The 13102-nt window shown below is 37.8% G+C and overlaps 1 protein-coding gene, 1 long non-coding RNA gene and 1 pseudogene across 2 annotated transcripts; all 3 read right to left on the bottom strand.

The window, feature by feature from the left end:
* Window positions 1–5067: 5067 nt before the first annotated feature.
* LOC141443441 (uncharacterized) lies at window positions 5068–7183 on the bottom strand. Its single transcript, XM_074108741.1, has one exon. It carries the CDS (start codon window positions 6599–6601, stop codon window positions 5234–5236), a length of 1368 nt encoding a protein of 455 aa, XP_073964842.1. The 5' UTR covers window positions 6602–7183; the 3' UTR covers window positions 5068–5233.
* Window positions 7184–8200: 1017 nt separating this feature from the next.
* LOC141443447 (uncharacterized) lies at window positions 8201–9738 on the bottom strand. Its single transcript, XR_012453025.1, has 2 exons — window positions 9298–9738; window positions 8201–8466 (listed from the first exon to the last, which is right to left on the bottom strand). It is a non-coding gene; the product is annotated as an uncharacterized lncRNA (long non-coding RNA).
* Window positions 9739–9820: 82 nt separating this feature from the next.
* Window positions 9821–13102, bottom strand: part of LOC141443262 (aldo-keto reductase AKR2E4-like) — a 7743-nt pseudogene continuing 4461 nt past the window's right edge.

Below are 13102 nucleotides of genomic sequence, written 5' to 3'. Positions count from 1 at the left end.
AGGTACAGGTCCCGGTCTGGTTCACTTCCCTGCGCACGACGATCTCGCCGCTGACGGGGCTCGTGGAGGTGAAATTTGAAAATCCCGGTGTTTCGGGGTGAAGTCCGGAACGGCAGTTCGACAGGGCAGCTGACTCGTTCGGCTCAGGTACGACCCCAGACTTGCTCCCTGGAAATCCGCAATTTGGCCGTTCATAAAAAGTCCGGATTCCAGTTAGTGACTGCGACATCGGATTTTTTCGATGAAATGTTTTTAGCTGGATGTTTGCGGATACGGGTTAAGTGAACCCCCAAGCACTAATTAGCAATCCTTGATGTGGCAGTCACAAATAATATCCTCGTTTACAAGCACAGACAGAAGGTGAAATATCTATTACAAAAAGAAGCACTTAGTTGGCCAAAAAGCATTGTGATCCAATTTAGATGTATGTGTAAATATTAATAAGTAATTAATTACATAGCATGGATCAACAATTAGTAGATATTTCTGTTAGCTGCATTAATATTTTCAATATGAGGGTAGGTCAAATTTCTTAGAATGTTCAGTAGTACATAGTATTACAAAGCTTTGTCAAGCGGCTAGTTTAATTAAGTGGCTGAGATGATAAAAACAGTAACGCTAAATAAAAATGAATAAGATTTTCAACAATAATCGATTAAATAAACCGACAACCAGGCCGTATCATATGAATATTTTTAAAATAAAACAAGCATCAACCTAACTCACATCCAGGCAATTTTTTAAATTAGAATAAATTAAAATTTATTAACTTTAAATTAATTATTTGTAGGAGGGTAAGTTGAAGTTCTAGAGTTGAGCGCACTGCAATTTAAAGCGTTATTTACAAGCCGGCGTCGTTATGCGGATGGAAATGATCTTGCGCTGACGCTTGGAGGTAAATCTAAAAACACACAAATAAGGGTGCAATGCGAATACAATTGACAGGCTAGCTGTTGTTCTTACGAAGATAATAAATGTTCGCAACACTCCCCGACTCGGGAAACACTTCACTTGATTTTATTTGTGGAATTAATAAATTTGAATGGCGAAAATATAATTAACAAATTTACATATTCTATTCTTTTTTGGTGTTTGTTGGTGGCTGCTGCACGGCAAAGTAATCTGCTCCGCTCCTGTCGCAAACACATCGCCTCGCATCACCGTTATTATTTATCCGTGTGACGTAGCTCATTGTTAAGCCGACCGGTTTTATCTAATACGAAAACGCTGCGCGCTTTCTGCTTGTTTGTAAATATTTATTTTTAGTGTTATTTTTTTTTTATAAAAAATTCTAGTACAATTGTGTATTCGTTTTTGTATTGTTAGTAATTAGAATTAAATAATTATTTGTAGAAGTAAAATTACTTGATTTAATTTTTTTATCTCACATTTATGAGTTTATTAATGTTTTTAAATTAAAAAAACGATTGATGTAGTACAAAGGAGCAGATCTGCTACATACCCCCCTTTTTAGGTTTGGATTTTTACTTATAAAAATCCACTATCTCAATTTCTGCTTCAAAGTTATACTAATCCTTACAGGCTTCACACTCACAGAATCCTTAAACCACCCGAAATCACGCATTCAAAATAGCAGTAACGCTTCTAACGTGTTATTGCGACCTAACTGACTGAGTATATATTTTAGGCAATAATATTATACTCTCGTATAACAATTGAAAGATGTTAAAGCGACTGTTGATCAACTATCATGGTTTTGATTGATTCGAAGATACACCTTTTAGGTAGAAGAACCCAGCGTCCACCATCCGGTAGGAGACAGCAAACATTTTAAGTTATAGATCCACCTTTTAGGTAGTGAAGCCCAGCGTCCGCTATCTGGTAGGAGACAGCAAACATAATAAAGCAGATTTGCTAGATGTAGTACATATAGTTTTAAAGTAATCCATGATAATAATTGATCATTAGACAAAAAGTGTAGAGATAGTATACCGCTGTCATATAATTTTAGAACATTTGTGTTTTTAGTATTTATAATTTATTAATTTAAAATCTTTAACATGCCAGTTACCTATGTTATTGCCGTTCATATCCTCGAGCTCGTAGACTAAGTTCGATTTTTTTGTGACAATTTTACATTTCATGTATTTAGGAGCCAGTTTTTTCGAGAACCTATTGTCCTTGTTGCTTTGAAAGAAAGTCTTCTTCCAGATTATGTCGCCGACATTGAAGTGAATGTCTTTACGACGCAGATTATAGTGGTTACTATTTCGAGAGTGAGACTTTATCATAGACGATTGGACCTTTTCAAAATAAGTTCGTAAGTACCCTAAATTTTCAGCGTACACCTCTCTGGGTGTGAAAATCATGTCGTGGTTAGCGTCTGAATCGATATATTGAGAGCCACAAGCTACCAATTCTCTACCGTAAATTAAGAAGGAAGGTGTGAATCCTGTAACTTCGTTGACAGAAGAATTTATGGCAAACTGGATTTTGGTGATGTTAGTATCCCACGATCTATGATCATTTTCGATAAATGTGGATACGGCGGTCATGGCAGTTTTATTGTAGCGTTCTACGCAGTTCACTTGAGGTGTATATTTAGGTGTGTAATTTACGTTTGGAATGTTGTATTTTGAAAATAATTGTTTAAGTATGTTGCTTGTGAATTGCTTTCCATTGTCCATTAAGATGGTACTAGGGACACCATGAACAAGAAAAACGTTTTCCTCAAGAGCTCTAGCTATAATCTCACTTGTTGCGCGTTTAATTGGGAAAAGTAAACAGTATTTGCTAAAACAACAAGTTACGACGAACAGAAAGGTATTTTGTTTTCTTGAAGGAGGTAGCGGTCCCACAAGATCCATACTAAGCATTTGGAATGGACGGGAACAGTCTTTAGGACGGCCCATCATACCCAGAGTTGCATGATTAGAATGTTTGTGCGCGTTACATGCGTCACACTTTGTAATGAAATTTGTGACATCACGGTGCATGTCGGGCCAAAAGTATTTTAAGCACATCCGCTTGAATGTTTTAAAGATCCCAAAGTGACCGGAAGTTGGTTCAGAATGATTTTTAGCTATGATGTCAGTTCTGTGTTCGAGAGGTATTACTTCTTTCCACTCAAATTCCCTTGTAAGAGGATTCAGACTCTTTTTGTGCCGATATAGTTTATTTCCAGCAACTTTATAATCTAAGAATGACAAAGGAGAATTCTGACAACCGTTGTAAATGTTTAAGTACCATGGGTCTTTAGTGATATATGCTACATTAGAATTTACACGAGTATCGTCAACAGCGGCTACAGGAACTGAACGTGAAAGGCTATCAGGTACAACATTTTCAGAACCTCGGCGATGTCTAATTTCTAAGTTAAATGCTGACATTCGAACACCCCAACGGGCTAAACGACCCGTGGGATTGTTGATGTTTAGGAACCATTTCAAGGACGAGTGATCAGTAAAAACGACCGTCGTTTTACCGTTTTCTAAGTAGCACCTCCAGTGTTCAATGGCTAATAAAACGGCTAGGGCTTCTCGTTCGGTAGCACTGTAATTTCGTTCTTTACTAGAGAGGGACTTGCTCATATATGCAATAACTTTTTCCTCACCATTGATAACCTGGGTTAACACTGCGCCAATTCCAAAGTCACTGGCATCAGTATGCACTTGAAAAAGGTTGCGAGTAGTCTGGACAAGATAGAACTGGCGAAGAGATAAGACATTCTTTAAGTGTACGAAAGGCTTTGTCCGCTTCCGGTGACCAATGGAAAGGTGGGGAAGTTTTAGCTTGGGAAGTTAACTTATTGAGCGGAGCTGCTATTGAGCTGAAATTTGTTATAAACCTTCGATACCATGAAGCTGTACCGATAAACCGGCGAACTTCCTTTCGGTTGGTAGGCGTGGGGTAGTTAATGATCGCTTCAACTTTATCTGGGTCAGGCTGAAGGCCGTTAGAATTTACAACGTAGCCCAAGTACTTAAGTTGTTTCTTAAAGAAATTGCACTTTTTGAAACTAATAGTTAGATTAGCCGATTTTAGTTTTTCAAAAACGCGGGCAAGTAAAGATATGTGTTGCTCAAAAGTCGGGGAAACAATAATGATATCATCGATGTAGACGAAAACCTTGTGTTCAAATTCGGGACCATAAAAAAGCATGTCAACTAAGCGTTGTTGCGTCGCTGGTGCATTAGTTAAACCAAACGGCATAGATTTAAATTGAAAACTGCCTCTAGATGGAATGTAGAAAGCCGTCTTACACTTATCTTCGTGCTTAATGGGGATTTGCCAAAAACTTTTTGATAGATCTAAACTGGATAGATATTTTGCATCGCGCAAGTTATCAAGAATCTCAGAAATGTATGGTATACTATACGCGTCTTTAGTGGTGACAGCATTGAGCTTGCGACTATCTAAGCAGAATCTGAGTTCCCCGTTTTTCTTAGGCGTTAGCAATACAGGCGAAGACCAGGGACTTTCACACGGTTCAACAACGTCCTCCTGCAGCATTTCATCCAATTGCTCAACAAGGACACGTTGCTTTTCAGGGGACATCCTATAGTACCGCTGCCGAATAGGAACAGCATCTCCAGTGTCAATATTGTGAGCTATCAGAGAGGTACGTCCTAGACCACGTTGTTCGTAAGAAATTTCCCGAAATTGTGATATAATAAGGTCGGCAGTAGCCCTTTGTTCCGCGGATAAGTGGTCATAATCGCAAACGTGCATGTTAGGTTTCGTTGAAATTGTATCTAGCGTGTTAATATCCTTAGAAATTGTTACCGAATCTAAGTTTTTAGGGAAAAGACTGAATGTTCTCCAAAAATCCATACCTAAGATTAAAATATTATTTATTTGAGGAACTATGTAGACCTTTAGTATATGTATTTGATTTAGAAAGGATATTGGTAACTGTACTGTACCAATACTCTTTAATTTTTGTCCCCCGGCAGCAACAAAATTTAATGGTTCATCCTCCTCAAGCGCAAAACCGCCCTCTAAGAACGTTCGTGATAATTATTACCTATAATGGTAACGCTAGAACCTGTATCGAGTAACCCATTCATAGGATTACCATTAATGTTAACAGAAACAAATGGTCTACTATTTTGAAGACTAGTTCTAGTTTTATTTTGAGTACTGTGGATTGAAGTTACCGAATAGCATGCGAAAAATTTAGATATGAAATCGAGCCATGATTTCCATTCCGTTTTGTTAAAGTTACTATTAGTTTTGCCTTTAGCCATCGATTCACTGCAATCCACAGAACTTAGTTTTTTGAAGTGCTAGGTTTAGGGTTACATTTCGTGCAGTCTGGGTAACGAATGCCCTTTGTACCGCATTTGAAACAGATCGGAAAATGTGGTTGTCTGCATTCCCTAAGAGAATGAGAATTACTACGACACCTAGGGCAGTATCTAGTATGAGTATGCGGTACTTGATTCGAATGGCCAGGTGACACATGAACTGCGTTGATAGGGGTAGCCCTCTCTTGCGTAGGTTTAGTGGAATTGTGATTATATTTGTTTGAATAATTATGTTGATTATAGTTATAATTATAGTTTCTGAATTTAGAATAGTTATTTGGCTGCAAATAGTTCTTGTTATTGTTACAGTTATTAAACTTGTGTTGTTTAGTGTAGGCAAATTCTGGTGCTAACGTTTCAGGCGTTACTCTAGGAGGCTCGTGAAATTGAGATTGACGTGAATGAATGCTTTCAAAGTTAAAACAAATTCTCTTTAGTGAGTCGATGTCAGATATATCCGGGTGCGCAGCAAGAGTACTAGCATAACACGGTCTTATATTATGGAGAATAATTTCCAATTTGTCCTGCTCACTCAACGCTTTAGTCAGTCTAGAAAACATACCGTGCATTATGGATAAATATATGGTGATATTCTCCAGTTCACCTTGAGTACGTGACCTAATCTCTGCTAGAAGCCGATAATCATAATCTCTTTGCCCGAAATCCTGCTTAAGCAAACGAACAACCTCATCCCAAGTTTTTACTTTCTCTTTAATACAACGAAACCAATGTAAAGCGTCATCAGTAAAAATTTCGTACGCGAACTTCAATAACCGATCCTTTCCGATGTTTCTAGCATATACGAATTCATCGACTCTTTGAATGAACGATAGGACGCAGGTTTTACCAGAATACTTCAATTTAGCTAGATCTGAATTTAAATTGCGATCGCAGGTGACAGGCGCAGTATCAGGCTCAGAAGGAGATTCGGAAGTTGTATGTGGCTTCATAGTCAAAAGGTCCCTGTACTGGTTATTAAATGCAGTACAGTTTTGCTTGTACTGATCAGCCAAACTGGCATCAACATTCAAAATCCTATTAGCCCTATGGTATATATGATGAAGAAGGTTTTCCGCGCGCAAGAACAAGTTTCTGTCAAAGCGACTCTTTAGTGTAGCTAACATGGTTTGGGATTTTTGAAGACTCTCTTTCGCAGCAACAAGATCAACTGAAGGTTCCAGATGCGATTCAAGAATGTCCTCCGCGGGTGTGGACAATTTAACAATTTGGCTACGTAACTCTTGTACCGAACCGGCTGAACCACCACGGAGTAGGACTTCGTATTCAAGCTCCGCTTTTTGAAGTGATAGGTATTTAATCGGGTATGCCATAATGTATTAAATAAATTTCAAAATTTTGTTCAAGTGAGATGCTTGATTGAGAAGGTGTGAGTGTTGCGACTGCACATAAATTTATTTAAAAGCGTTATAATTCGCTGCCAAGTATGTGGAATGCACTGTAATAAGCGAACTGTTAAAAAAAAATTATGAAAATACAGAAATTAAAATAATAATGTGGGTAGACACACTATTCGAAAAATCTAGAACGCACTAAACATTCATGAGTTAAGCATCCACGTACTAAACAACTGCAATAAAATCAGCCGTGATAACAATTTGATTGAAAAGCCGCTACAAAACGCTGCCCAGTTATTGGTATTCAGCTGTAGTAATAAGTTTAAATTTCGTATCTATAATTATATTATAAATTAAAATAGTTTGGTGGGTAGGCACATTAAAAAACCTAAAATTATAAAAATAACATAAACCAGGCAGCTGCAATACTGATTCACAAATTTAAAAAGCAGTTATTAATATTGTTGCCCAGCAAACGGATTCAATTAAAATTTTGAGATTGATTATTGATAAAATTAAAATGAATAAAAATTGACTATTGAGGTAGTCTCACCATAAAATGAAACTACTAGTAAAGACTAGTAGATTTCATATAGATTTAAAATACAAATAAAATTTCTGCTAGTACAGAACCTAGCAATTTTTGTGAAATGAATATGATATAATTTAAAAAAATAACATTGGAATAGATCACTTGCGTAATAACCAGCAGATTTTAACGAGAAAAAAAATCCCATTTACTAGACAACAGCAATAATTATTTGTGAATCCTACAAAGCCACTACTCGATGGAATAAGTTGCCGAATAAACTGATTGTAAGAAATTGTAAAATAAATCGATTGTTCTAAAATTGTAAAATAAATCAATTGTATAAGTTAAATAAATCAATTGTAAATGTTAAAAAATAATAAATAATTATGTGGTCAATAAACCAAAAAAAATAATAACTTAATAATTAATTGTGTATAAAGGAACTATTTATTAGACAACCATATTGAACATTGTTAATCCATCAAAAAACAGTTAAAAAAATAGCCAGTACGCGGTTTCCAATTAATTGACTAAATTAATTTATAATTTTATTCCATTAACTCAAAAATAATAATGTGGGTAGACACATTATTACATTTTTTTTTTAAACAGATTAACTAGATACTATACGATTTTCCTTGCTAAATCACTGAGGATAGTTGAAACAGTTATAAAGAATTTCACAGTAAAAAGATTCTCTAAAAAATTAAAAAAAAAAAAACGTTCAACTGCTTGTACACTAAGAAAAATAATGTGGGTAGACACACTATTCCGAAACTTCCAGCAATGTTAAACACAGATTCAAACTTAGCCTAGGATAACCGCGTACTAGTAACTGCAGAAAATCAGCCTTACAACTAAATTTGCCGAAAACAGAAGCCACCAACACCAATGAAAACTAAAAAATACTAAGGATCTGTACCTAGTGCGCTCAACTCTTCTAAAAAAAACCGCTAGTAAGGCGCCAATGTGGCGTTTTTATAGTTTTTAGAGGTAGAAAATTTATTAGCTAGCGTGGGTGATAAATAAGCTCAAGACCAAAATTAAAATTCACAAAATTTATTCCAATTAAATAATGCTCCGGCTAGGTCGCGGGTAAGTAGAATCTACGAGTTGAGCGCACTGAATTTAAATGGCAAAGGTACAGGTCCCGGTCTGGGTTCACTTCCCTGCGCACGACGATCTCGCCGCTGACGGGGCTCGTGGAGGTGAAATTTGAAATCCCGGTGTTTCGGGGTGAAGTCCCGGAACGGCAGTTCGACAGGGCAGCTGACTCGTTCGGCTCAGGTACGACCCCCAGACTTGCTCCCTGGAAATCCCGCAATTTTGGCCGTTCATAAAAAGTCCGGATTCCAGTTAGTGACTGCGACATCGGATTTTTTCGATGAAATGTTTTTAGCTGGATGTTTGCGGATACGGGTTAAGTGAACCCCCAAGCACTAATTAGCAATCCTTGATGTGGCAGTCACAAATAATATCCTCGTTTACAAGCACAGACAGAAGGTGAAATATCTATTACAAAAAGAAGCACTTAGTTGGCCAAAAGCATTGTGATCCAATTTAGATGTATTTGTAAGATAATAAGGTAATTAATTACATAGCATGGATCAACAATTAGTAGATATTCTGTTTAGCTGCATTAATATTTTCAATATGAGGGTAGGTCAAATTTCTAGAATGTTCAGTAGTACATAGTATTACAAAGCTTTGTCAAGCGGCTATGTTTAATTAAGTGGCTGAGATTGATAAAAACAGTAACGCTAAATAAAATAGAATTTAAGATTTTCAACAATAATCGATTAAATAAACCGACCAACCCAGCCGGTATCAATATGAATATTTTAAATAAAACAAGCATCAAACCTAACTCACATCCAGGCAATTTTTTAAATTAGAATAAATAATAATTTTATTAACATTTATAATTATTATTTGTAGGAGGGTAGCTTGATGTTCTAGACTAGACGGAACGCAAGTACTACGAAGCGGTATTTACAAGCAGCGTCGTTATGCGGATGAAATGATTGCACTAGACGATTTACTAAATCTAAAAAAACACACAAATAAGCATGCAATGCGAATTACAATTGTAGGCTAGAATGTTTGTCTTACGAAGATAATAAATGTTCGCAACACTCACCCGACTCGGGGAAACACTTCACTTGATTTTATTTGTGGAATTAATAAATTTGAATGGCGAAAATATTAATTAACAAATTTACATATTCTATTTTCTTTTTGGTGTTTGTTGGTGGCTGCTGCACGGCAAAGTAATCTGCTCCGCTCCTGTCGCAAACACATCGCCTCGCATCACCGTTATTATTTATCCGTGTGACGTAGCTCATTGTTAAGCCGACCGGTTTTATCTAATACGAAAACGCTGCGCGCTTTCTGCTTGTTTGTAAATATTTATTTTTAGTGTTATTTTTTTTTATAAAAAATTCTAGTACAATTGTGTATTCGTTTTTGTATTGTTAGTAATTAGAATTAAATAATTATTTGTAGAAGTAAAATTACTTGATTTAATTTTTTTATCTCACATTTATGAGTTAATTAATGTTTTTAAATTAAAAAAACGATTGATGTAGTACAAAGGAGCAGATCTGCTACAAACTAACTAAACTAAACTTCGATTTTCGAATTTCATATTAGTCAGCCAGATTTTACACTATTACTTGTCTTATGGCTACTTGCTGGAAACACATAAATATCGAGTTAGCGTTAAGCTCAGTTTAGTATTGTCAAATTGTATGGAACTGTCAAGCTTAAGCCTGGATTAACTACTCAATCTAGATTTATTTTTTCCTGCAAGATGGCCTTAGTGTATTATAAATGCAAAACTGTATGTTACTTATTCACGGTAAAACGCCTTCACGATATTGTATACAATTTGGTATGCAGATAGCCGGATATCTGGAATAACACATAATAATATGCTGCGTTGTCTCCGACATTCCCACGGGATTGAGATAAAATTCAAAGGTAGGTACTAAAAAAGTAAAACCGACACCAAAAATAAAAATAACAAAAAATGGAACCGACTACAAAACCCTTGAAAATATTTTTCTAGGTAGATACCTACTAGCTCGAAGTCGGTGCCTTTATTTCTTGGAGTCGGTTTTACTTTATTGTTAAAAAAAATCTTTATTTCTCACTTTTTAGTGATTTGTAGCCAAAGTACATCTCACAATGATTCCATTAAGCCCAAACACGGCTTAGTTACCTTGTTTTATAACAGAGTTCCATTGCCTACCTTCCGGCTTCAGCATCAGATCAGTTCGAAGGAATCATTATTTTAAAGCTTCCTCTTAGTCGCTTATCTAGGTTTATTAATCATGATCGTTTATAGACGAGCGAGCATTACTTAGCTTTGACGAGTTCCATTGGCCATCTACGGTCTTCTTCATCAGGTCCAGTTTACCAAATGATAATTTCTGGATGTAAATGCTTATCTCAATGCAATGTCAAAATCGCCATAGGTATGCCTATAAATTTGTGGTTTGCCTCGATTTCCCTAGGATCCATCATCAGATCTTGACTTGGTGACAAGGGATCTTCAGAGAGTACTCGTTCAAATAAAAATAAAAAATTGAAAATCGGTTCGCTGAGTAATCGGTAAACATACATAAAAAAATACATACACATAGAACCTCCTCCTTTTTTGAAGTCGGTTAAAAAGTAGTAGTATTCTTGTACAATACAAGGATTAGGGTACCTTTCCACCAGAGATGTGCTATTTTACGTTGCTATGTATGTGTTTCATATCTATCCACCAATCATATTTATTAGTCCACATAGCATAGCACTGATGGAAACGGGTTCAACTAGGTTTTTTAAAACGGTAGGTTTTTATATGGAAAGATGCGTGCTGTGGATGGGTGCTATGGATGCGTGCTGGCTGTGGTGCTGTGGATGCGTGCTCTAGATGCGTGCTATGGATGCGTGCTATGGATGCGTGCTGGCTGTGGTGCTGTGGATGGGTGCTTTGGATGCGTGCTATGGATGCGTGCTCTAGATGCGTGCTATGGATGCGTGCTGTGGATGGGTGCAATGGATGCGTACTGTGGATGGGTGCTATGGATGCGTGCTGGCTGTGGTGCTGTGGATGCGTGCTGGCTGTGGTGCTGTGGATGCGTGCTCTGGATGCGTGCTGGCTGTGGTGCCTGGGATGCGTGCTCTAGATGCGTACTATGAATGCGTTCTATTGGAGGCGTGCTATGGATGCGTGCTATGGATGCGTGCTCTGGATGCGTGCTGTGGATGGGTGCTCTGGATGCGTGCTGTGGATGGGTGCTCTGGATGCGTGCTCTGGATGCGTGCTATGGATGCGTGCTGTGGATGCGTGTTGTGGATGCGTGCTCTGGATGCGTGCTCTGGATGCGTGCTGTGGATGGGTGCTCTGGATGGGTGCTCTGGATGCGTGCTATGGATGCGTGCTGTGGATGCGTGCTGTGGATGCGTGCTCTGGATGCGTGCTATGGAATGGATGCGATTCCCACGGGGTTTTTTATGAAATCCCGGAATTTCTTCAACTGCTAAACCTTAAGGTTTACGCATCCAAAGTCGCAGATAACATTAGTACGTAATATTTACTATGTAAGGCCCAGTTAAGACCCGCATGAAACATCGTGCAAGTTGCATTGGTTTCATATCGGCATAATAATAATGATTGGCGTAATGTATTTTTCTTCGAAACCTTTATACAACTGAATCCATCAATTGTTCAGAATTGTTATAAAACAAACGTAACCCATAAGTTTTTTTAGGATGACCATTTCAAAATATCTGAAAATGTACGTTTTTGACGGGAAAATTATGATTAAAAAATTATGTCAATCATTATAATCATGAATATTGTGCTACACACCCATTAAATTTAACGTACTATATATGTCGGCGGCCGATCGTAAAATCCGCCAGATCACGAAATTCCTAGGCATATCGTGAAACGCCGCCATTTCATGATATGCCTAAACGTTGGCCAGGCATATCACGATGTGCCTGAGAAATAATACGCAGATCGATTAGAGCAACGCATCGTCGATATTCCTAGCTCTATACCGGGCACATCGTAAAATAGTTTCTTTTTGGCCACTGGTGGCGCTGCGTATGCAATGGCGGCCGTGGACCAGCTGACCGCCCGTGTTTGTTTAGCGCGTGAAAAATGTCGGCGTCGCAACAAAATGATCTTTAAACCGAAAATAGTGATTGAATTCAAAATAGAAGTGCAAAAGAAGCTTTTGAACATCAGCTCCGTTCTTTTTATGTGAATCAAACGGATTTTTGCACAATGTGAAAAAACCGTGGACGTCTGCCCGTATTTTAGAGGTTAGAATTTTGTTGGTAAATAAAGTATTCACTAGTTGTTATTTATTTATATAGAAAATATTAGGTACGACGAGCGAGCGAGGAGTGGTTAGTATTCATTGTGATTACGACGCACGAGCCGAGCGAGCGAAGCGAGCGTGCCGCGGCAGCGGCCGGCGAAAGTGCCAGAACCGATATGGCGGCGTTTCATGATATGCCTAGGAATTTCATGATCTGCCTGAACTGGCCAAATCATGAAATGGCGGCGCTTCATGATATGCCTAGGAATTTCATGATCTGCCTAAACGTCGCTAGGCAAAATCGCTAAACGGTGAGTTATCAACGATATGGCGGATGTCCCTTAGCCAATTCATGAATGGCGGCATTTCACGATATGCCTAGGAATTTCGTGATCTGGCGGATTTTACGATCGGCCGCCGACATATACATATACTAGACAATATTGGGACGAGAACAACAGTTCACGTTGGTCTAAACCTTGTCGAACCTTTTCGCAACAAACTTCATTGGTACCTACTACTTCTTTGTCAGATACAGCGATATGGCATTCAATCATTGTGACAAAGTTCTACAGGCCTACATTGTTTGACTACAGTGAACGCCCTATCGATTTGGTA

The sequence above is a fragment of the Choristoneura fumiferana genome, chromosome 27 (assembly GCF_025370935.1).
Source record: "Choristoneura fumiferana chromosome 27, NRCan_CFum_1, whole genome shotgun sequence".
In the NCBI taxonomy this organism is placed as follows: Eukaryota; Metazoa; Arthropoda; class Insecta; order Lepidoptera; family Tortricidae; genus Choristoneura; species Choristoneura fumiferana.
Note: the sequence above shows the minus strand (reverse complement) of the source record. Positions and strands in the feature narration are given on the sequence as shown.